Raw genomic sequence first — 25,613 nt, forward strand, 5'->3', positions numbered from 1 at the left:
GAGGTGTGTTCAGGGGTGTGTAAACTTTTTGGTGCATTGCTGGGTTTCACATGACGTCACATCCGCCTTGTTAGGTGGGGTTTACAATAGACCGTATCAGCGGATCATCAGATTAACGTTTTTAAAACGATTAGTGTGCACATAGCAACGCCAATACACGGATACGCTCGGCTCCGCAGGCATCCTGCGCTCCAAATCACTCCGCCCTGAACAGCGAGTGCCCTCTGGAGGGTGCGCACTCCGGCCCTGCGCAGCTCACAGAGCGCGCGAGTATAGCGCACGAGCAGTGATTTGGGACTGAGCCGCTGTGTGCGTGATCTCAGTGCATGTCGGGCATGCGCGTCACTTACCACTTGCAAGTGGAAGGATGGCAAGCCTAAAGACAATCATAACTACACAATGGGCAGTATTTGCATCAGTATTTGCAGTATTTTCATACTTTTATACTCTTTAATGAAAGGTGATACAAGGCGGAAGTCCGCGCCGTTTTTCAGCAGTCGCGTCACATGACCAACGCCAGCGAATCAGGAAGGTGGATGTCACAGTGATGTTGTCCAATGACGACACCAGCTAGAGCTCAGCACAGCGTATCCGCGTATTCTCAATGTTTACACAGCACCGGACCAGACACGATCTAGATTGAATACGTGGACCCTGGCGGATTCCCGTTTCCCGGCGTTTCCAGGCGTTTTAATGTAAACGGACAGTGCATCCGCGAAGAAAACGAGACAGATACGGTCTAATGTAAACTTGGCCTTAGTTATTCAAAACTTTTTAGCTGGTGGTCTACCAAAGCTCAGTTGACAAAGCGTTTGTACGGAGAAGGTCCATCGCTTGCATGAAAAATGCCTTACGCTTGCGTTGTTTTAGGTTGTTTGAATCGATCAAACCGTGAAACTGATAAAAGTTTCTTCAGGGTTCCCTGTGAACTAATAAAAAAAAAAAAGGTGAACGAACACAGGATTTCACAAAAAGACGTCGAGAAAGGTGGCTTTTGAACCTCTCAGTGAAATCGAAGGGAGTCGAGTCGAAGCGCGCTCGAGTTTGCAGTGATCACTTGGTGAAAGGTTTGTATTTCCCTCTCAGCTCTGCCCTTAGTGTTTTTCAAGTACTTTTCTTGCTATGTGTCGTTATTTTACGGTACTTTTTTTAGTCACGAAGCGCTAAAGTCCCCAGCTGTTTCTTTGTTTACTCCTCACAAAGTCCATATGCATGAAGGTCGTGACAAAATTCTTCCCCAGCCGTACAGTTACAATGCGCCGTGATCACTTCTCCGTCTTGTTTAACTAACACTACGTTCACACTGCAGGCTGAAGTGACTCAAATCCGATTTTTTTCGCCCATATGTGACCTGTATCCGATCTTTTATTGACAATATGAACGATACAGATCCGATTTTTTTTTTTTTTCAAATCCGACCCAGGCCGTTTGGATATGTGGTCCTAATTCCGATTCCTATCCGATCTTTTCATATGCGACTTCAGTCTGAACCGCCAGGTCGCATTCATCCGACTTACACGTCATCAACAAGCCACAAACGTCACTATTCTGCGCTGAAGTAGGCGGCGGGTCTCTCAAAAAAAAGTTACAAAAACATGGCGCATGACACGTTCCTTTGAACGGAGGTTGCAGTCACTACCCCGCAGAACGCCTGAGCCAAACCCCTTGCCCTCTTCCTTCTCAACCTCCTCCTTAACATCAGGCTATTGTGCATGTTCTGGCTCCGTCGCAACAACAACTGCATCATCGCCAGGTACTCCATGCTGGCTACTGTCATACACAGGAAACTTTAGGTTACTTCCGTAAACACTGGCCATGCTCACTGCGTGTGACGTCGTCGTATCCTGCAATGCGCATGCGGAACACTTTTAGGTCGCTTTTCGTTCATACTGAGGATCACATACAAGTCGCATATATTTGTTAATGTGAACGACCTCACAAAAAAAATCGGATTTTACAAAAAAATCGGAATTGAGCATTTAGCCTTGCAGTGTGAACGTAGTGTTAGATCCAGGTCTTTAAAGGGGTTTCTAATGATCTTTGTGAATGATTTACCTGAGAGATAAGAGCCAACACAAGTGAGAATCAAGTGAACTGTTTGTTTACACTTCAACTTGCAGCACTTCACTGTAAAGACGTGAATGAAAAGCTTAAAAAAAAAATTTACACGGGCAAAAACAATCCAGGATTCATTCGGGAGCGACTTGATCCCGAGGTCCTTTACCCAGACACATACAGAAAAGTTGTAAGCCTCCATACTCTTCCACGCTTTCATCTGTTTTGCGGTGTAGAAGGACGTCTGCAACACCAGATAGTTTGAGATGTCGGGGAACTCGACTGAAGGGTAGTTTTCGAGATCGTATGACAAATCCTTCTTTCCCAGACTGTAGGGGTCGATTCCATTGCACATAGCAATCTTCTGAAGATATCTAAAGCCAGCAGTGGCTTCTAGATTGAGCGTACTCTGATAAGTTGTTGCTAGTTGTTTGCACCACGGCAGCTGTTTAGACCACCAGCTATTTCACTTCCGGGAAAACCGCAAAGAAAAGTCATGTGACTGAAACCCAGCAATTCAAGAAACGAGCAATGAAAAGCATTCAGAAACCGCTAACAGAATTCAGTTTTGAAACCGCTAGCTGTTTGTTCTGCGTGCGTGACTCAACTACGTTATAAATATGACGTGACTGAAAGCAGCGTCACGCCTCATTATAATGACTGTTTTAATATTAGAAATAAAAAAGCCATATAATGAACTCTTTTTATTAACCTCGCTTGCTCGGCCTTTACAGGAAAATATCAGATGGCTCAGTCCGTACTGTCACGACCTTGGTCTGATATTTTCCTGTAAAGACCTTGTGCTCGGTTAATAAGTAGTTATTAATGTGCTTTCAAATGCCATAAAGTCACACAGCATAAAATCCTATAAGACTACGTTCAGACTGCACCCTGAAACGACCCATATGTGACCCGTATCCGATTTGTTATTGACAATCTGAACGACACAGATCCGATTTTTTTTCACATGCGACCCAGGCCGCTTGGATATGTGGTCCTAAATCCGATTCATATCCGTTATTTTCACATGCGACTGCAGTCTGACCGGACAGGTCGCATTCATGCGACCTACACGTCATCAACAAGAGACAAACGTCACTATTCTGTGTTGGCTAATCCCGCCTCTTTGGTGGAAAACAACAACAATGACATAATGCGCTACATGAACAGGCGCGCACACACGGTCTCTCTCGCACTCCGTCATATGCGCGATGCAGACATTAATGTTTCGCGTGCGTGCTCTTGCTCACTTGCTCTAGATTCCGGAAGATATTCTCCAATTTGCGGGCATCAGGGAGCCGCTATCAATATGCGGGAGAGTCTCGGAACTTCAGGGAGACTTGGGATGTCTGCACTAGACAGTGTTTATGTAGAGAGCATGCGCACTTCAATCAATCAATCTTTCAACGGAGGTTGCTGCCACGGCCCCACTCACTCACACACACCCTCTCTCTCACACAGAGACACTCTCGCTACGTTCACACTGCAAGGCTTAATGCTCAATTCCGATTTTTTTGTGAAATCCGATTTTTTTGTGAGGTCGTTCACATTAACAAATATATGCGACTTGTATGTGATCCTCAGTATGAACGAAAAGCGACCTAAAAGTGTTCCGCATGCGCATTGCAGGATACGACGACGTCACACGCAGTGAGCATGGCCAGTGTTTACGGAAGTAAAACCGCCCGGTTGCGGTATGACCCATCCAATCTAGCTTGAATAGCTGCATCCCCCCAAATGGAAATCAGCTCCCTAACCTCTGCGTCCTTCCATTGAGAAGATTCTGAACCTTCACAGCCCGAAGCGTCCCTCGCATTGATGTCATGCGCAGGGGCGCAGATACGTTTTTTTGAACTGGGAGGGACAAAAAACTGGGGGGGGGGGGGGGGGACAAAGCTGCCAGCAAACCAACCCCAACCCCGATATGCCTGTCAAACTTGTTGTTAGTAACCATAGCAACCAAGCTCGAGCTCGCAACCTGTGCAGTCTGCGCAGCTCAACCAACCGAATATCAGTCTTTGTTTTATGTGAGTTGTTGCAACTATGTATGTACTGCTGTGCACCTCAATAAACCGAATGGTAATTAGTCTTTTGATTTTTCCGTGAGGTTTGCCTTATACAAAGAAAGACAGCATAGACGTTTTTTCCTCCCTATAAGTGGGGGGGACCGAACGAGGTGAATTTAAATCTGGGTGGGACGAGTCCCCCCTTCTATCTGCGCCCGTGATTATGCGCCATGTTGTTGTAACTTTTTTTGAGAGACCCGCCGCCTACTTCAGCGCAGAATAGTGACGTTTGTGGCTTGTTGATGACGTGTAAGTCGGATGAATGCGACCTGGCGGTTCAGACTGAAGTCGCATATGAAAAGAGCGGATAGGGATCGGAATTAGGACCACATATCCAAATGGCCTGGGTCGGATTTGAAAAAATCGGATCTGTGTCGTTCATATTGTCAATAAAAGATCGGATACAGGTCACATATGGGCAAAAAGATCAGATTTGAGTCACTTCAGCCTGCAGTGTGAACGTAGCCTCTCTCTCTCACACAGAGACACTCTCATTCTCTCACACACAGCACACGATGTGCTTATTACGTGTCAATTTGCGCATGCGGGACACTTTTGGGTCGTTTTCCGTTCATATTGGAGATCGCATACAAGTCTCATATAATTGGTAATGTGAATGGCCTAACAAAAAAATCGGATTTCACAACAAATCGGATATGGGTCGTTTCAGGTTGCAGTCTGAACGTAGTGCATGTCTCTTTACTATAGAATAAGTGATTTACTCCGCTAAATACTTTAGAGTAGTGCTGTTCTACTCTTGAGTGTGAGCCAACACCCTTCCTGTAGGTTTTTTTTTTTTTTAAGGATTGAAGCTGCAGTTGAGAATCTGTCAGTCAGTCATGGCTTTGTGTTTCTTAATCAGTTCTGTAAATCAGTGTAGAGAGAGAAAGAGGAGAAACCTGATAGACAAATATTCTATTCACGCCCTCGCAATTTGTTCAGATCGTGTACGCAAGTTCAGGATAACAGGCTACGTTTTTTCTTTTTAATGGATTCTACAAATTTTGAATGTCTAACTGCAGGCTTTCGTCTAAACGGGGGAACAGGGGCGCTGCGCCCTCTTACTCTCGGCGTGCGCCCCCTTACCGACTCTGTGAAAACATCCCAGCAACACTACGTGACAATGTGTCTGATCATCAAATACGTTATAATTGCTCCAAAAATATTCCAATCATAGTAGATACACCGCCAGACGGTGCAAAAACAATCCGAATTGGCGTTTTCCAGACTGAGGCGCCATGTTTAGTTGTTTACTTGTCGCAGCTGCTCTCGCGAGATTTGACATGGGTTACATACAAGGTCGGCTGACTTGTAGAGCGAGATCTCTCAAGACTGAATGACCTTTCACCCACCGGCGCGGGAGCTTTTGACAGAAGTAGTTCGCGAGTTTTTGTTGACACTTGGGCATTTAAAGATGTCATCCCGCGGCACGAAGCGGAAGAAAGCCAAAGACTGTCTGGGGCAGAAGAAGATTACTTCTTTCTTTTTCAATGTTGACAAACAATTTGTTACAATTTCCCTCTCAGATAGCCTCAGAATGTCCCATTGGAGCATTTTTCAAAGGCTTTGCACGACGGGGGGGACAACCGGCACCATTCCTGTAACTGGAATGGTTTTTTTTTTTTTTTTCTGATTAGCTTGTATTTAACATGGTATAACTAACAGGTTGAGTTTGTACCCATGCATGGCCCCAGGCTTTTTGGTGAATGTATGAAGCCCCGCCCTTATCTGAAATTTCCATTATCAAAACACAACACTGTCTAGACATTTAGGGGTGAAATAAATACAGAAAGCGCCACAGTGACCTTCAGCTGGCTCTGCGTCATCCTTGAAGTTATTGATCCTTCGACTGAGGTATTTCTTTTCTTAGGTCTGTTTTGTCAGGACAATGGAACTAGCATAAGTACATCTGTGTTCACAAGGACAATCTCAATCAATAATGCGTGTCCTGCTATTGATCTTAGTGAGAATATATGAATAAGAAACATGGACCAATGCAAGTGGATGCCAAAAATTTATGCTTGAATATTTGTTAAACAATGGGCGGCACGGTGGTGTAGTGGTTAGCACTGTCGTCTCACAGCAAGAGGGTCCGGGTTCGAGCCCCGTGGCCAGCGAGGGCCTTTCTGTGCGGAGTTTGCATGTTCTCCCCGTGTCCGCGTGGGTTTCCTCCGGGTGCTCCGGTTTCCCCCACAGTCCAAAGACATGCAGGTTAGGTTAACTGGTGACTCTAAATTGAGCGTAGGTGTGAATGTGAGTGTGAATGGTTGTGTGTGTCTGTGTCAGCCCTGTGATGACCTGGCGACTTGTCCAGGGTGTACCCCGCCTTTCGCCCGTAGTCAGCTGGGATAGGCTCAAGCTTGCCTGCGACCCTGTAGAACAGGATAAAGTGGCTAGAGATAATGAATGAATGAGATATTTGTTAAACATGTTTGTTTGGTGAAATCAGTATTCGCTAAAATTTAGTTAAAAAAAAAAAAGTTTGGTGAAAAATGTTTGGGGATAAAAGTTTGTACATTTAAAAAAAAAAAAAATTAAGTAAAAATGTTTTCTTAAAAAGGTTTCTTAAAAATGAGTCTGTTGATAATGTAGTCGAAGGGTGATCTGTACCAAACCCAAGCATGTTTGATCCCAAAAGTCAATTTCCCTCGGGGTCTAATTCGTGCCGTGACGGCACTTTTTTCCCACTAGTTCCATATCATGCGAATTCCCTTTACTGTCTATCTGCGCATCTCAGAATGACACAGGACAATGGGCGAACTAGATTTTTTTTTTTTTTTTTTTTCCCCCAGCCACGGTACGCCGGAAATCCGGCGCGGCGCCGGAACGCCATCACCCCTGTGTCATGTTTATGCCAGGATCACACTAATTCATCCTGAATTTGACTTTTTAATGGCCGACAACGTTCCAGCATCTGGTCTGAATATAAATGTTGGGAAAGACGAACTAGCTTTATAGTGTGACGTAATTGAAGGACAGCGATGCGGCATCTGGGACGTCCCACACCACCCTGACAAAAAGTCTAGCATGTCAGGGTTTTTTGTATTTTCTCGCTTATTTAACTCCTATGACGTGTTCCTTGAGGGCCATGATTGACAGTTTCTTGATCTTCCTCTCCAACGACACACGCAAGGACTTGAATGATGATGATGATTGGTCCGGGTCAAATTTGTAGTGTTGCCAGTCTCCTGACCAAGACACGGCAAGAATTTATGGTACTGCGATTGCATAATCTGACATGGTGACCATCGTGAAAAGGTAAAAATATCACGCAGTCTGATCTGACGTTAGTGTGTCCCAGGTGCAGATTGAATTTTTAAATTACACTGATGGTGGAAAGAAAGAAAAAAAGTCTTTAAAAGTGTTAAATTTAACCTGCCGACACTCTGCCATTAGTTTATTGTGGCTCTGTGTAAGAGCGACAAGAATAATCTTTCACTTTACACACCCTGACCGTGTGTGTGTGTGTGTGTGTGTGTGTGTGTGTTAGTTAGTTAACTAAAATACACCGGACAGCTTGGGGAATTCCTCTGAAACATCACTCTTCCCGGATAACACAACACTTTTTTGCTTTTGCTTCTCATGGTTGTAAGAAGGAAGGGATTTTTCTACGGAGTCCACTAATTACCTGTAGTGAAACCAAAACAGTCATCATAGTTAATGAGGTTGTAGTGAGATTTGTTGTGGTGATTGAAAGCCTTCCTGACTGTGGGAAAGTTGCAGTGTGAATGCTGCGAGTTATCTAATAATGCATCACTGTTTCTATAGTAACAGCTTACACGGGGACTTGGTGAAGATGTTTATCTAACAGTCACAGAAGGAGTCACCAGAGTGTCAGCACTTCGTAACGACTCAAACACGGGGAAATCCTCAGGACTTGGCAGTTTCTTGGTAATATTCCAAGCAGTGTTTTTGTTTGGGGTTTTGGGGGCTTTTTACGAGACAGAAAAACAGAAGCTGGTGAGAGAATGACTTTTTCTAACATAAGTGATAACTGGATCTCATTTATATCATGGGTATTCAACAACATTAAATATACCGGATTAACCTCCTAAGGCCCAAGCTGTTTTTTTACATGCATTTTTTTTTATTTCTCTTTGCTGTTTGGGCTTATTAGAACCTGATTAGAATAAAAACTAAGCATCATCTTTTGATAAGATGTACTTTTAGAGAAAAAGTATGTCCACATATGTGGATTCTTGTTCCAAATTTCCATAAAGTGCTGTCCACGCATGTGACCGCTAAGCCCTAGGAGGTTAAAAGAATGTCAACAACTTTTACAATATGAATGTTAACGTTACAATAAAATTCCCAGCGATTGTTAAAATATCAGCTAATTGTCAACAATTTTACAATATAACTCTCAACAGCATTGCAATATAATTAGCATCGTTATGATAAACTTCTCAACAATGTTACAATAAACTTCTCAATGACATTATAATAAAGTTCTCAATGTTACAATAGAAGTGTTGACAGCATTACAATACAATTGTTTACAAATGTTACAATAAAATTCTCAACAATGCTAGTGTATCCTAATTGTGTAGATCACGTTAGTGAAGTTCTCAAGAATCTTACAATGAAATTCTAAAAAAAAAAAAAACTTACAATATAATTATGAACATTACAATGAAATTCTCAAGAATCTCACTATGAAATTCTCAAGAATCTCACTATGAAATTCTCAAGAATCTCACTATGAAATTCTCAAGAATCTCACTATGAAATTCTCAAGAATCTCACTATGAAATTCTCAAGAATCTCACTATGAAATTCTCAAATCTTACAATATAATTCTCAGCAACTTTACAATATAATTATGAACATTACAATAAAATTCTCAGCAACTTTACAATAAAATTCTCAAAAATCTTACAATATAATCCTACCAACTTTACAATATAATTATGAACATTACAATAAAATTCTCAATCTTACAGTAAAATTCTCAGCAACTTTACAATGACATTTTCACCAACTTTACAATAAAATTCTCAAAAATCTTACAATGTAATTCTCAGCAATGTTGCAATATAATTATGACCATTACAGTATAATTCTCAGCAGTGTTCCAATAGGGCCTAATTGTGGCAACAACATTACAGTAACATTGCCATCAGTGGTACATTATAATTCTAAACGATGTTGCCCAAAACTCACAACGTTACAGTTAAATTTTAACCATTGACCGGTTGCTTTGGTATGAGAGAAATAACATCTCATTTCATCTCTCTCATGCGCTTATTGGAACATAATCAACATGGGGGTTGTAACAGCAGATTCTTTCTCTGCATCTGGCCGCATCGCTCTACCCCATGATCGATTATTTTCCTATAATAGTGCGTTATTAATCACTTAATACATGGTCAATGTTTTAATCAATTATTTCTATAGTACCATCTAATTCACAGGGACCTGCATTGGTTTTTAGGAAGTTTTGTTACTTGTTTTCCAGAGTACTGGTTATCAAAGGCAGATAAAGCAAATATTTTATATGTACATCTGATGGAGGAATTAAAGGGCAATTCCATGTAAATGTCAACCTCACCATGCAAAAATAAAGCAACATGTAATACATCAAAACCACTCCCAGAGATATCACCTAGGCCTGTATTTTACAGATGTGAATAAGTTGAACCAATTTGTAACCAACCTAATATGTCACTGTCAGTCTTTCTTTCTTATAATGTAAAACCCAAGCTAAAATCAACTTTGATCATGTACAATTCTATATTATTGCCACAAGCCACAGAAATGTATGCTAAAATCCACAAAACAGCAAAACAATAGCCATCCTAAATATTATTTAAGAACTTTGATAGTTTTAGCTGATATTTAGAGAGTTTTTCAGAGGGTTATGGTGGTTAAATTGCTGATTTTCTAAACATATGCCATGTCTATTTCAGACGCGTCACATCCGTAACGGAATTTCGTCACATCCATAACGCTGACTTTTCCTTCCGAAACTCTGCATGAAATACAAAATATTTTAAACAAAGATTTTTTAATATTCACCTTGGACCCCTCTATCAAATGGATATCTCCATTTCGACATTAGGTTTACAATTTCACAGAGTTTGATAAAAATGTACAGTCACCCAAGAAAAGTGATACTTTTTCTGTCACATCCATAACGCATCTTTTATTGGCGTTTTCTGGCATGCCCTAGATGTACTATGGGAATTGTTCTTGTTCTATCACTTCTCCAGTATGGTACAGCCTTAAAATATGCAACACCTGTTTAAATACTGGGAGACAATAAAACATGCACTGGGTCATTTGTTGCCATTTTGAGTTCAAGTGTCACGTCCATAACGCTGGAATTGCTCTAAAGTAAAGTAACGCTATCTCCATGTCTGTAAAATCCTGAAGCGTTTGTAGATTGATTTGATGACCCCTGATTACAATAAGTTTCTCTGGTTGGTCTTGAGTCAGTTGAACACGATGAGGCCGAGCGTGCAGTAACACATCCCCATCACCACAAAGGTCTGAGTTCCACCTTTATGTAGTTAAAAATACCCCCATTATAACCTTGTGTGTGTGTGTGTGTGTGTGTGTGTGTGTGTGTGTGTGTGTGTGAGCATCCTGCCTCATCATGCCCAAAGGTTATAGTTTAACTTAAACAGCGTAGATAGCCATCGTGTTCAGACTCGACTTGTAAATGCTGACTAGTTGTAGCAACTTTGCTGAAACAAACTCTTGCTGATCTGTCCCGTGGTTGCGTCTAAAGCCCGTGCATCCGGATCTACAAAACAGACCCACGCACACTTAAAGGTGACTTACCTCAAAGGGAATCTGCCTCTGTAATGCTCTTACAGATGATAAAAATTCTTTGGCTTTGGTCATAAATTGAAATCTAATGCCCTGAGAGAACCTTCTGGAAACTTGGATTGGTTTTAAGGTAAGAAAAACGAGGAAATCCTGGAGCATGGACGACATAATTTCCAAATGCCTCTTGCACCACCATTGTGACATGGAGTATTCAATTTTTTTTTTTTTTTTGACACTTTTCTGGTCACAAGCTTCAGGATCTTGGATGCTGCATGTGCTCGTCTGTGTTTCCACACACACTTTTTTTGTGTTTTGAGCTGGGGAGAAAAAAAACCTTTTTGAAAATGTGAGAGAATTAGCTTTTTTGAGAAATATGTATTCTCAAAATAACCTTGAAGTTATTCAGGTTTAATGTAAATCATTTGGTGGAGAGTAAATGAGATGATCTCATGTTTACAAACAAGTTTCAGGGGGAAAAAGTCATCACAGATCTTTTGTCTTTTTCTCAACAGATAGCAGAGGTCCAGAAACCACCAGTTGTCGCCGTCGTCATCTGTCCACTGAGTCACCTTCATCCTTCCTACCTTTTTAATCCCTCCATCCCTTTCCCCTCTTGAGGCCCCACCTCTTCTCTTCCTCGCCCAGCCCTCACCATGTCCATCGCCCTCAAGCAAGTCTTCAACAAAGACAAGACGTTCAGGCCCAAGCGTAAGTTCGAGCCAGGTACACAGCGCTTCGAGCTGCACAAGCGAGCTCAGGCGTCGCTCAGCTCGGGTTTGGATCTGCGTGCGGCCGTGCAGCTGCCCCCCGGAGAGGACCCCAACGACTGGGTGGCCGTCCACGTGGTGGACTTCTTCAACCGCATCAACCTGATCTATGGCACCGTGTGTGAGTTCTGCACAGAGAAAACCTGCCCGGTGATGTCAGGTGGCCCACGGTTCGAGTATCGCTGGCAGGATGAGCACAAGTACAAGAAGCCCACAGCATTGCCGGCACCGCAGTACATGAACCTGCTGATGGACTGGATCGAGGTGCAGATCAATAACGAGGACATCTTTCCCACCAGCGTAGGTGAGTGTAGCAATGAAAAGATTTTTTAATTTAAATCCAGTTTCTAACAGAACACTGATATTAGTATGATGTCTTATGGTTGGTGGATTGGGTCTCATCCCAGCAACGAAACTAAGTTGTGATTACTCCCGCTTCCCTTCAGTTTTGTCCCAAATTTGGTCTTGGTCAATTCCCACTCACCTGCCAGCTCTCCCGTAAAGGAACAGTCCACCGTACTTCCATAATGAAATATGCTCTTATCTGAATTGAGACGAGCTGCTCCGTACCTCTCCGAGCTTTGCGCGACCTCCCAGTCAGTCAGACGCGCTGTCACTCCTGTTAGCAATGTAGCTAGGCTCAGCATGGCCAATGGTATTTTTTGGGGCTGTAGTTAGATGCGACCAAACTCTTCCACGTTTTTCCTGTTTACATAGGTTTATATGACCAGTGATATGAAACAAGTTCAGTTACACAAATTGAAACGTAGCGGTTTTCTATGCTATGGCAAGTCCGCACTATAATGACAGGCGTACTAACACCTTCTGCGCGCTTCGGCAGCGCATTGATATCTGAGCTCCGTATCAATGCGCTGCCGAAGCGCGCAGAAGGTGTTAGTACGCCTGTCATTATAGTGCGGACTTGCCATAGCATAGAAAATCGCTACGTTTCAATTTGTGTAACTGAACTTGTTTCATATCACTGGTCATATAAACCTATGTAAACAGGAAAAACGCGGAAGAGTTTGGTCGCATCTAACTACAGCCCCAAAAAATACCACTGGCCATGCTGAGCCTAGCTACATTGCTAACAGGAGTGACAGCACGTCTGACTGACTGGGAGGTCGCGCAAAGCTCGGAGAGGTACGGAGCAGCTCGTCTCAATTCAGATAAGAGCACATTTCATTATGGAAGTATGGTGGACTGTTCCTTTAAGCACATGACGACATAAAGGAACACATGACGGCAGCTGACCACATCCTTGAATTGCAGCATTTAAAGGCAGCATAACGCAAAGCGCTATCCGCCCTCTTCCGCATACATGAGCTTGCAGATGATTGGCTGGTGATCACCATCTCCAAGTGATAAAGCGAACGCCCTTGTTATGCCACTTGTAAGCCCGCCCATTTTTTCTTGTACTACCAGTTGACTATGAAAAATAAAAATGGCCTCAATGAGGCTGGAGCTCATACTGGCCACACTGTTATTGTGTGAGTTTGAAATCCAATCAATCCTGTGGAAGGAGTAGCGATTTTTGTGAAATTGCATGTGACCACTGTGTTGCCACATCTGTAGCCGGTGGCGCCACCTGGTGAACAATTCTTGTTGGAACATGTCTTTAGAATCTTCTGAATGAGTTTCAGTGAAAACGTCCCAGCAGTTTATGAAGAGTATCGTTTAACGTGACGAGTCAGCCAAAAATTTCAGACACCCGTAAAATCGTAAATATGACAGGTGGCACCACCATCTTGACAACTTTTATGTACACCCACCCGGGAAACATTGTATGCGAGCTTGAAGGAAATCCGATCAGTCTTGTAGGAGGAGGAGCGATTTTTGTAAATTGTGGACGGGCGACGCGTGATCACATAAGCTCATCCGGCCCGGCCGGCAGCTGGACGAGCTAAAAACCTAGAAGTTCAGACGCAAAATCTGCTTCCCTCAGCCACCCGGGTTACTAACTCACCCACCCCGACGACTTTATCATCACCATCTGAGAGGAGAAGTAGAAGATTACTATAAGTCTAATCCCCAAATCCTAAGCACGGTCCTCCTCTCTCACCCTGTCCTCACTGAGAACCCATACTCTATTGCTAACATGTAACACAATCACGTGCTGTATGTTAATTATTCAAAGCCATCAGATCCTCAGAGACGTACCGCTCTCGCTCCCGTCCGCCTCCTCCTGCAACCCGAACCAGCCGAGTCTTTATACTCCGCTTCAGTCCATCACCTGCGTCTTCTTTCTCCCTCTTCTCTCCTCATCCCTGTGTGTTTAAACCCCTCAGTACTATAAATTATTCAGTCTGACGCGAGTCGGGGCGTAACCTTCTTCTGTTTGTGTTGGGGGGAAAATATGCATTATTTAGAAAGGCTGGAAGAAAAGGCCAAGCCTGTGGCGTGGTGGCGTTAAGACACAAGACAGAACACGGAGTGCGTTTGGAAAGTAAAAGGACTTCCAGACATCTGCAGTCTTCATGCACACCATTGTACCATGGCTGTGCTTTACACTTGTTTGAGCGCTGGACTTTGTTTCTCGGTGAATCAGTTATTAATTAATGTGCATCGTTTCTATAGTAACGGCGTACACCAGGACTTGTCTGGTGAAAACAAACAGCACGTAAACACGTATCATTGATAAAGGGCCGTTGCTAGCTGCTATAATGTAAGTGATAACATGAACTAATTGCTCTCTGACATTTCACAGCATTAAACATTAACTATAAATCGCTAAAAAGTATTTAGGGTCCTTAATGAATTAATTAAAATTGTTAGTGTTGACATTGCTATGGTGTAAGGGGAGTAAAACTCGTCAGTGCTCGCTGTTGGGAAAATAATCAACTATAAACCAGGCCACATGACAGCACAGTGTCACTGATTATTTTCCTATAACAGCACGTCCCTGAGTTTTATTCCTTACATATATGATGATGCTCAGAAAAGTTATTTTTCTGTGTGTGTGTGTTGCACCAATACTAAGACATCCACATCTGTAATCGCATATACTTGCTATTGTCTCACGCGCACACGTCGATGTCACACACACTTGCCAAGTTACACTTCAGTTTTAGAAAGTAAGTGGAATGATGTCAGGTTTAGATGATGGATATCTCTCTCTCTCTCCCTCCCCCTCTCTGTCCGTCTCTCTCTCTCTCTCTCCCCCCTGTCTCTCTCTTCCTCTGTCACTCTCCCCTCTGCCTCTGTTCATGCCCCATCTCTCTCTCGCGCTCTCTCTCTCTTTGTCCCTGTCACTCTCCCCTCTGTCACTCTCCCCTCTGTCTCTGTCCATGCCCCCCTCTCTATCCTCTTTGTGTCTCTCCCCCTGCCCCATCTCTCTCTCTCTCTCTCTCTCTCTCTCTCTCTCTCTCTCTGTGTGTGTGTGTGTCTGTCCCATTTCTCTGTGTCTGTCACTTTCCCCTCTCGGTCTCTGTCCATGTCCCCCCCCGTCCCTCTGTCTCTCAGTCACTCTCCCCTCTGCCTCTGTCCATGCCCCATCTCTCTCTCTCACGCGCGCGCTCTCTCTCTCTTTCTCTCTTTGTCCCTGTCACTCTCCCCTCTGTCTCTGTCCATGCCCCCCTCTCTATCCTCTTTGTGTCTCTCCCCCCGCCCCATCTCTCTCTCTCTCTCTCTCTCTCTCTCTCTCTCTCTCTCTCTCTCTCTGTGTGTGTGTGTGTGTCTGTCTGTCCCATTTCTCTGTCTCTGTCACTCTCCCCTCTCGGTCTCTGTCCATGCCCCCCCCGTCCCTCTGTCTCTGTCACTCTCCCCTCTGCCTCTGTCCATGCCCCATCTTTCTCTATCTCTCTTTGTCCCTGTCACTCTCCCCTCTGTCTGTCCCTGCTCTCTCTCTGTCCCCTTTCTGGGTCTCTCCCCCACCCCACCCCTCTCTCTCTCTCCTCTCTGTCCCTCTCTCTCCCCCCCTCTGTCTGTCCGTCCCCTTTCTGTGTCTGTCACTCTCTCTCTCCTGTCCCTTTCTCTCTCTCTCTCCCCCGTCCCTCTCTCTCTCTCCCCCTGTCCATGCCCCCGTCTCTCTGTCCCTCTGTCTCACCTCTCTCTGTCCCTGCCCCATCTCTCTTTTTCTGTGTCAGCCTCCCCTCTCTGTCTCTGTCCTTGCCCCCTCTCTCATATATATATATATATATGTGTGTGTATATATATATATATATATATATATATATATATATATAAGGCCCAGTTTATCCATCCTGCCTCTCATCATCCTGCTGTGTGTCTCTTCTGTACTCTCTCTTAGTAAACACACAGCACACAGACTCAGCCTGAGAAAGACAGGAATCAGTTGAGCTGCTGCTCAAACACTCGTCAGTGTCAGGTGGCCTGCAACTCTATACAGGATGCCATTACACACACAACCGCAAAGTGGATTTAACAAGGATTTACTGAAACACACACACACTTGCACAAATGTTTGCCACAGATCAGTTCAGCTGGGCCTGTTTGCAAAGTAAACTTAGTTGATCAGTTTATTTTGGTACTTTTTGTGATTAAAATGGGGTCAAAGTAGCTTTTCAACCTGAACATCCGTTCATACACGAATGCAGCAGGTTATGGTGAGGTCATCTACAATAAAACTGTAAGAAAGGTGTGTGGGTAGAGAGATCTTGCAGTCACATGACCGGAAAGTACACAGCCGCCATCTTGTCGGTAAAAAACACAGCTGAATACTGCTGCACTCGTGTACAAAATGGATAAATTTCAACCGACGGACTACACGGCTCATTTTTCTAATGAACAGATAACTAAATATATGTCTAAAATAAACGATCTACAGATTAGTGACCCTTATGGCTTACCGGACATAGTTTTCACAACCGTGTCAGTGGATATGGAACTGCCAGAGGTGGAATACCCAGACGTGTATAATTACCTCATTAACTTTCCCTCGCTGTTCAGTGGTGAAGCACTGCGTGCTTATAAATCTCTGGGCAGTTATCTTTACAGAAATTCAGGATTTGTCAGCCGCCCTCAGATGTGGCATCTTGTAAACAAGAAAATAACAATCCTCATTGGACGGGTAAGTCACTTAAGTATTACTAGTACTGATGCTAGATATATCAGTAGTATCTAGTATAGCACTGACCAGCCGATTATAGAATAGAATAAGGTAATTCCAGCTGTAATTCCAAATCGTCCGTCTTGTTTACCATGGATCTGGCGTTGGAGAGGTAGAGGCTTGGCAGTGGAGGTTTGAGTGGCTGTTTTCTGAGCTTAGTCAACAGGCCGGCTCTACAGCCTCGCTTTTGCTTCCTCTCCCGACGACGCCTCCTTCTCCTTCCAGACCCGATGATAATCCACGGAGACCCCGCTGGTCTCGCTATCTCGTCTGGAATGTTGTGCATGCGATGGAAATCGCTACAAACCGTCATTTTCTGCTGGAAACCAATGTCCAGTAAGTCCATACGGTTGTAGTGGATATTGAAGTCCGGTACAGACGAACAACACGCAAAAATACACACAAAAAACATAACATAACAAACGTGCACAGGTAGGGAGAGCTTGTAGCCGCAGCCGGTAGAAGCAGAAGTAGAACCAGAAATAGAAGTAGAAGGCGGAAATAGGCGTTTGACCGACAAGATGGCATCTGTTACAATCTGGATCAGCTGTGATGTCACATGCAAGATCTCTATAGATCAAATAATGAAAGATTAGAAAAAAATTTGTGATTACAGTTGATTACAAACTAATCTTATATATGAGAGCATTTCTAAAACTTATGGGAGGGAAAGGTAAATTGGATAATGTCTCTAAATATGTGACGTATTTAAATAAGAAGAAATTAATGTCTATTTTAAATATAAGTCAGAATGATCTCCCATCCGACCGTGAAGTGAGGGTTTGGGAATCTGCTCCCTGATCAGCGCGCTTCAGACGAGTCTGCGGCAGGTCAAAGGTCATGAGTGTGGAAGCGAGGGCATTGCTGAGGGCTTTGTCAGACTGGGAGCCCTGGGAAGAGGAAGTTCCTGCAGTCAGGATGTGTCATGACCAATGGAGGCTTTTGTGACCTCTGACCTCTGAGTCCGGCTACTGGGCTCTGAGCTGAAAGCACAAAACTGGATTAATTTAGGTTGTCTGTCTGTCTATGTTCCTCTCTTTGTCTCCCTCATTTTGTCTATCTCTTTGTCAGGTTGTCTGTCTGTATCTCTTTCTATCTGTCTCTCATTTCTGTCTTTCTGCTGTTCCCTGTACTGTAGGTCTTTTTCTGTCTCTTTTTGTATACCTCTTTCACGTTCTGTCTCTTTCTCTTTCCCTCTTGGACTGACTTTCATTCTGTGTGTGTGTGTGGGGGGGGGTTTGTTTTTGTTTTTTTTTCCTTCCTCCTCTCTCTGTCTTTCTCTTTCGGACTCTGTCTTTCTCTTTCAGACTATGTGTCTCTGTCGGACTCTGTATCTTTCATTCTCTCTCTCAGACTGTCTCATTTTTTTTCTCTCTCTGTCCGTGTCTTTCTCTCTCGGACTATCTCTGTCTATCTGTCTTTCATTCTCTCTCTCGGACTGTCTCCCTCTTTCATTCTCTCTATTGAACTGTCTCTGTCTATCGATCTTTCATTCTCTCTTTGACTGTCTGTCTTTCATTCTCTGTCTTTTTCTCTCTTGGACTGTCTCTGTCTGTCTTTCTTTCTCGGACTCTGTATCTTTCATTCTCTCTCATCTCATCTCATTATCTGTAGCCGCTTTATCCTGTTCTACAGGGTCGCAGGCAAGCTGGAGCCTATCCCAGCTGACTACGGGCGAAAGGCGGGGTACACCCTGGACAAGTCGCCAGGTCATCACAGGGCTGACACATAGACACAGACAACCATTCACACTCACATTCACACCTACGGTCAATTTAGAGTCACCAGTTAACCTAACCTGCATGTCTTTGGACTGTGGGGGAAACCGGAGCACCCGGAGGAAACCCACGCGGACACGGGGAGAACATGCAAACTCCGCACAGAAAGGCCCTCGTCGGCCACTTGGCTCAAACCCAGGACCTTCTTGCTGTGAGGCGACAGCGCTAACCACTACACCACCGTGCCGCCCTCATTCTCTCTCGTCTTTCATTTTTTTCCTCTCTCTCTGTCTGTGTCTTTCTCTCTCGGACTGTCTCTCTCTCTCTCCCTCTTTCTCGGACTGTCTCCCTCCTTCATTCTCTCTATTGGACTGTCTCTGTCTATCAATCTTTCATTCTCTCTTTGTCTCTGTCTTTCATTCTCTGTTTGTCTTTTTCTCTCTGGACTGTTTGTCTGTCTTTCTCTCTCTCGGACTGTCTCTGTCTATCTTTCATTCTCTTCTCTCTGGGACTGTCTGTCTTTCATTTTCTTTCTTTCTCGGATTCTGTATCTTTCATTCTCTCTCTCGTCTTTCATTTTTTTCTCTCTCTGTCAGTGTCTTTCTCTCTCGGACTGTCTGTCTATCTGTCTTTCATTCTCTCTCTCTCGGACTGTCTCCCTCTTTCATTCTCTCTATTGGACTGTCTCTGTCTATTGATCTTTCATTCTCTCTTTGTCTTTCATTCTCTGTTTTGTCTTTTTCTCTCTCTCTGGCTTTCTCTCTTGGACTCTCTCTCTGGACTGTTTCTGTCTGTCTTCCTCTCTCTCGGACTGTCTCTGTCTGTCTTTCTTTCTTTCTCGGACTCTGTATCTTTCATTCTCTCTCGTCTTTCATTTTTTTCCTCTCTCTGTCTGTGTCTTTCTCTCTCGGACTGTCTCTGTCTATCTGTCGTTCATTCTCTCTCTCTCGGACTGTCTCCCTCCTTCATTCTCTCTATTGGATTGTCTCTGTATATCGATCTTTCATTCTCTCTGTTTGTCTTTTTCTCTCTGGACTGTTTCTGTCTGTCTTTCTCTCTCTCGGACTGTCTCTGTCTAGCTTTCATTCTCTTCTCTCTGGGACTGTCTTTCATTTTCTTTCTTTCTCGGACTCTGTATCTTTCATTCTCTCTCGTCTTTCATTTTTTTTCTCTCTCTGTCAGTGTCTTTCTCTCTCGGACTGTCTCTGTCTATCTGTCTTTCATTTTCTCTCTCTCTCGGACTGTCTCCCTCTTTCATTCTCTCTATTGGACTGTCTCTATCGATCTTTCATTCTCTCTTTGACTGTCTTTCATTCTCTGTTTTGTCTTTTTCTCTCTCTCTGGCTTTCTCTCTTGGACTCTCTCTCTCTCTCTCTCTCTCTCTCTCTCTGGACTGTTTCTGTCTGTCTTCCTCTCTCTCGGACTGTCTCTGTCTGTCTTTCTTTCTCGGACTCTGTATCTTTCATTCTCTCTCGTCTTTCATTTTTTTTCTCTCTCTGTCAGTGTCTTTCTCTCTCGGACTGTCTCTGTCTATCTGTCTTTCATTTTCTCTCTCTCTCTCTCTCTCTCTCTCTCTCGGACTGTCTCCCTCTTTCATTCTCTCTATTGGACTGTCTCTGTCTATCGATCTTTCATTCTCTCTTTGACTGTCTTTCATTCTCTGTTTTGTCTTTTTCTCTCTCTCTGGCTTTCTCTCTTGGACTCTCTCTCTCTCTCTCTCTGGACTGTTTCTGTCTGTCTTTCTTTCTCGGACTCTGTATCTTTCATTCTCTCGTCTTTCATTTTTTTCCTCTCTCTGTCTGTGTCTTTCTCTCTCAGACTGTCTCTGTCTATCTGTCGTTCATTCTCTCTCTCTCGGACTGTCTCCCTCCTTCATTCTCTCTATTGGACTGTCTCTGTCTATCGATCTTTCATTCTCTCTTTGTTTCTGTCTTTCATTCTCTGTTTGTCTTTTTCTCTCTGAACTGTTTCTGTCTGTCTTTCTCTCTCTCTTGGACTGTCTCTGTCTAGCTTTCATTCTCTTCTCTCTGGGACTGTCTGTCTTTCATTTTCTTTCTTTCTCGGACTCTTTCATTCTCTCTCGTCTTTCATTTTTTTCTCTCTCTGTCAGTGTCTTTCTCTCTCGGACTGTCTCTGTCTATCTGTCTTTCATTCTCTCTCGGACTGTCTCCCTCTTTCATTCTCTCTATTGGACTGTCTCTGTCTATCGATCTTTCATTCTCTCTTTGACTGTCTTTCATTCTCTGTTTTGTCTTTTCCTCTCTCTCTCTCTCTCTCTGGACTGTTTCTGTCTGTCTTCCTCTCTCTCGGACTGTCTCTGTCTTTCTTTCTCGGACTCTGTATCTTTCATTCTCTCTCGTCTTTCATTTTTTTCCTCTCTCTGTCCGTGTCTTTCTCTCTCAGACTGTCTCTGTCTATCTGTTGTTCATTCTCTCTCTCGGACTGTCTCCCTCCTTCATTCTCTCTATTGGACTGTCTCTGTCTATCGATCTTTCATTCTCTCTTTGTTTCTGTCTTTCATTCTCTGTTTGTCTTTTTCTCTCTGGACTGTTTCTGTCTGTCTTTCTCTCTGGGACTGTCTGTCTTTCATTTTTTTTCTTTCTTTCTCGGACTCTGTATCTTTCATTCTCTCTCGTCTTTCATTTTTTTCTCTGTCAGTGTCTTTCTCTCTCGGACTGTCTCTGTCTATCTGTCTTTCATTCTCTCTCTCTCAGACTGTCTCCCTCTTTCATTCTCTCTATTGGACTGTCTGTCGATCTTTCTCTCTTTGACTGTCTTTCATTCTCTGTTGGTCTTTTTCTCTCTCTCTCTCTGGCTTTCTCTCTTGGACTGTCTCTCTTTCTCTCTCTGTGTGTGTGTGTGTGTGTGTGTGTGTGTGTGTGTGTGTGTGTGTGTGTGTGTGTGTGTATTTATAAATATAGTGCAGGGTAATGAGGACAGTGAAACGATGTCCCTTTTCCAGACAACACTAAGCTGTTTCTTTTCCCTTTACACTGTCAGGACACGCCTCATGTTACTGTATCAGACTTTAACACTTTCTCTAAACCTGCATTTATTAAGAATCACACAACCGTACGTTATCCGGTGTGGATTTTAGTAATGTCTCCTCCTCTTGGTCAAAAAGGACATTTACGGTGTGTTTGTACACTTGTGTGTCCCCCCACGGCAGCACTATGGGAGAGGTGAGTGTGTGAGCGCAGCACAGCCCGGTCTCTCATTACCCCAACCGAGTGCTTGTGAGCTTTAAGATCACATGAACTTTGTGCTTACTCCACCTTAGCCTCGAGCACGTCTCTCCCTTTCTCTGTCTCGAAATAACCTGTCGATTCTTGCAGCAGAGAATCGGGTCACTTTCTTCATCACTGTCTCCTGATTTGTGGGTTGCTGATGAAAGTGTGTTGTCCTGCTCACACATCCGCAGTGCGAGATCGAGTTGTTCAAGTCGCTCTGTTTCCTGGTTCCCACCACCACCATGTGTCCATAAACCCTGCACATAAACGCAAACACACACACCCCGTCTGTTTACTGCTAGCCTGCCAAGTCTGCCTTCGTCTCTTTCAGTTTAACCTCCGATCTGTTTATCCTCATATTTATTTAAACAATAGCTTGTATTCTGCACTGTCAATCATTATGATGTGTTCGGACAGTTTACAGTTAGTGTGTTTGTATGTGCTGTCATCATTCATTAATGGGAGAGAGAGAGAGAGAGAGAGATTCAGTCATAAGGGTTTCTTTAATGCAGAAAAGACTTTTTTTTTTTAATACAGTATCTTTTATGAATTAATGATATTAGGACACAAGTTACACATTATCACTTAATATAGATTCTCTGAAGCAATCAGTGTGATTCAGTGTAATTAATAACAAACATTTAATATGGTTGTTTGTTAAATAACAGAAATAATAATGTTAATAATTACTTTAAATACAGAGGTGATTTATAGGAAATCGTACGCACTGATTGGTCGAGAGATTCAGACTGTTTCTTGATAATCACCTCAAGCGACTCGGCAAAATGGCAGCCAATCGCTTTGTCACCATAAATGAGGAAGAAATACAAATGATGAAAGAAAATGGTGTTCCTAAAAGCACTAAAAATGCTACGAAGTTTGGTCTAAAACTATTCAAAGGTAAGGAGGAATTGGGATTTATTTTATTGATTTCAAAGCAAAGTATTTTATGTGACTCGGCATAGATAAGTGACACAAGCCAGTTTGCATCGTGGGAGGTTATCAGGAGCCGAAAAGAACATAAACAGTTGCTTAGGGACCCCAAGCCAATTGGGGGGGAAGGAATAAGAATGAATGAATATAGCACTGATAGGAATTTATTCAGGTACTGGGAGCTTGGAACTGCATCATTTTCGACGCCGGTGCATTCGAATTATTTGTAAGCAACAAGCTAGCTTATTAACTAACTTGATGAAGTTAAAAAAAAAAAAAAAAGTGTGATTGTTACCAGGCTGTATAATCTTACTTTTTCCTCGTTGTAATTGTGTTGTTTAGACAGCAGAGGGCACAATAATAGCAGGCCCGCACGTGACCTCACCTTAGGTGGAAGTAACACAGCTCTAATACTGATCTAAAATGGGAAAGAGCTATTGTATGAGTGACTGTACAAAGAAATCGGAGCCCTCTTTTACAGACTGCTGAAAGCTAAAGCAAAGTGAAGCAAGTGGAGGTAGTACAAATTCATACAAGTTTAGTAAGGCCTGTTTGTTATTGATGTATTTCATTTTTAATCAAAGGAATATTTTAGTTAATAGGCTATTATTTTACTCCAGCCTTCACAAATGTGGGTTAACAATTGTTTGTTTTATTTAAAAAAATGGATTTAGATTTTTTTTATTTTTATTTAAATTTAGCAAAAGGACTGCTTCAGTCGATAAAGAATAGGAAAACAAATGTTGCTTTTTTTTGGGGGGGGGATAAAATTTTCTTCATTTAATATTTTTTTCAAAAATATTGTGGGAAAATCGAATCACTAACCCATCCCTAATTGAATTGTAAACTGGCTGAATCATTACATGCCTAATAATTAAGTTATTCCATGAAATCAAGTCGTACATGAGCTGAGAGCCGACGAGGCGCATAGCACCAAGTGGGCTGTAAGCCATGTACGACGAGATTGAGTGGAATAACTGTTTTATTCTATCCACATTCATTCGTTTTTTTTTTTTTTTTTTTTTGCAAATTCGATAAATATACAAAATGTCTGACAAAATCGTTTCAGCTTAGAATGTAAACAAACCAGCGAAATGACAGGAGCAATTTGTGAAAAATGCGATACCAATTCTTGAAAATAAAGAAAATATTTTCTTGCCATCAAATACTTTTGTTGCGCTGCGCTTTGGTATTTTTTGGGGGGGGTTTTGAGTAGAGTTTTTATTTCGTCCTTGGTTGGTTCAGCAACACGCTCTGCCATTTTGTTTTTCTCTACTCACGGTATATGAGCTGATATCCTAGTAGTCGAGTCGCCAATCAGAGTGCGCGATTGCTCATACACTGCAAAAAATATCTTGTTAAGAGAAGATATCTTTTTAATATGGGTGAATTTATCTAATATTTCTTATTAGAAGATTATTAGAGCCCAAATAGATAATGATGATAATGATCATGATGATGATTTAGCTTACATTTAGATACTTTTACTCATTTCAGGCTTTAAATTTTCTTATTCTGGTGGCAGATCGTTTTGCAAGTTTTAAGCATTTAATTCTAGAAAGAGGCAAAATTATCTGCCAATAAAATAAGAATATTTAAAGCCTGAAATGAGTAAAAGCCTCTAAAACTAAGCTAAATAATCTTCTGTTTGGGTTCCAATCATCTTCTAATCAGAAATATTAGATCAATTCACCCATATTAAAGATATTTTCTCTTAACAAGAGCTCATTTTTGCAGGGTATCCAGTGAATGTGGATATAATAGTGATTGATTTTAATCTAAAGCAACTATATGAAGTGTAATATACAGTATAAATTTTATTTAAAAGTACGAAGTGCTGCTTTGTTTATCCTTTGCATGAGCAGTCGTGATTTGAACTCGGAGTTGTGGAGACCATCCCGAGTCAAGGGAGCATTTTCTTTTGTTTATCCTAGCCGAGTTACGAATTATGACCTTTAGTGCTGTTCAGCACTGTTCTTTCTAGTCCCCCCCCCCCCCCCATGATGTTTCTTTAGAAGATAGAGATCTGTGAGAAAGTCTGATACATTCTCCAGACTACAAGTGAAAGTGGCCATTATGTAATGGGTTTCCTGATTAAGGAGAGAGCTTCAGGGAAGAGTAATCCCTTAAAAGTTTCTTAAGATCTAGATTTATATTCCTCCCTTTCATAATCATTTGCATACACTAATTTTTCAACCATGCAGGAGTTGACTAACAGCTTGTTCAGCTAACATTTTCACAGGCCGTGCGTTTCAGCCGGTTTGAACACAGAGCCCGTTTCACACGGCTATAAGAGCTTTTGTTCGGTCACAATGCGCTCTAATTCATCACTATTCACCGCCTACACACAAACGTACATTTGCTGCCACTTCCCATGGAAATAAGTCTCCTCATTTATTCTACTAGCCACCAGATTGTGATCAGGAGCTTTTCCAGTCAAAGTGCCACAGTGTTGTCGGCTGCTGACAGCATCCGGGATTAAAACGCGAACACGCCCACGCTGAGAACATCTGGAATACCTCGAACGCTACACATTCTTCATGATCCGAGATGGAAACGACACTAAATCCACACATGTATATGCACCGTGTATGCATGCACTAATCTCAGCCTCGAATGCTCCTCCCACAGCGTCTGATGCCTTTTGCACACCAAGATAAACCCAATTGGTAATGCTGAAATCTGATTGGCTATTTCGGCTCTCATGTATACGCTGGTTTCTGATGGCTAGATCAACGTTTGAATACCAGGACAGCTTTTGGAGCAGGATGTAGATATAGGCATTGGGATGGGTTGTAAATTATTATTATATTAGATCACAGTATCATCATCGCATCATGCATCATATAACCGAACCCTAGTCACTGTTCATCCCAAAGAAAGTGTCAATCAAAAAGGCTTGTTTTAGTTTTGATTCTCGTCTACATTTAGTCAGTAAAGGTACCTGATTTTTCCTAGCCTAGTAAACTAGACCCACCCACCTAGCGGCCAAAAATATTTTT

The 25,613-nt window shown here is 42.7% G+C and overlaps 1 protein-coding gene across 3 annotated transcripts in view; it reads left to right on the plus strand.

Annotated features, from left to right (window-relative positions):
• The window catches only part of LOC132875444 (MOB kinase activator 3B), a 48,094-nt gene that overhangs the window by 10,993 nt on the left and 11,488 nt on the right, over positions 1-25,613 (plus strand). For 2 of the 3 annotated variants that reach the window (XM_060912215.1, XM_060912217.1), the window contains exon 2: positions 11,408-11,966. In XM_060912215.1, the coding sequence (XP_060768198.1) occupies positions 11,549-11,966 (418 nt within the window). In that variant the 5' untranslated portion in view covers positions 11,408-11,548. Of the gene's footprint in view, positions 1-7,909; positions 8,013-11,407; positions 11,967-25,613 lie in introns of those variants that run through there. The other variant, XM_060912216.1, reaches the window with a different exon arrangement.

This window comes from Neoarius graeffei, chromosome 28 (genome assembly GCF_027579695.1).
Source record: "Neoarius graeffei isolate fNeoGra1 chromosome 28, fNeoGra1.pri, whole genome shotgun sequence".
Taxonomy (NCBI): domain Eukaryota; kingdom Metazoa; phylum Chordata; class Actinopteri; order Siluriformes; family Ariidae; genus Neoarius; species Neoarius graeffei.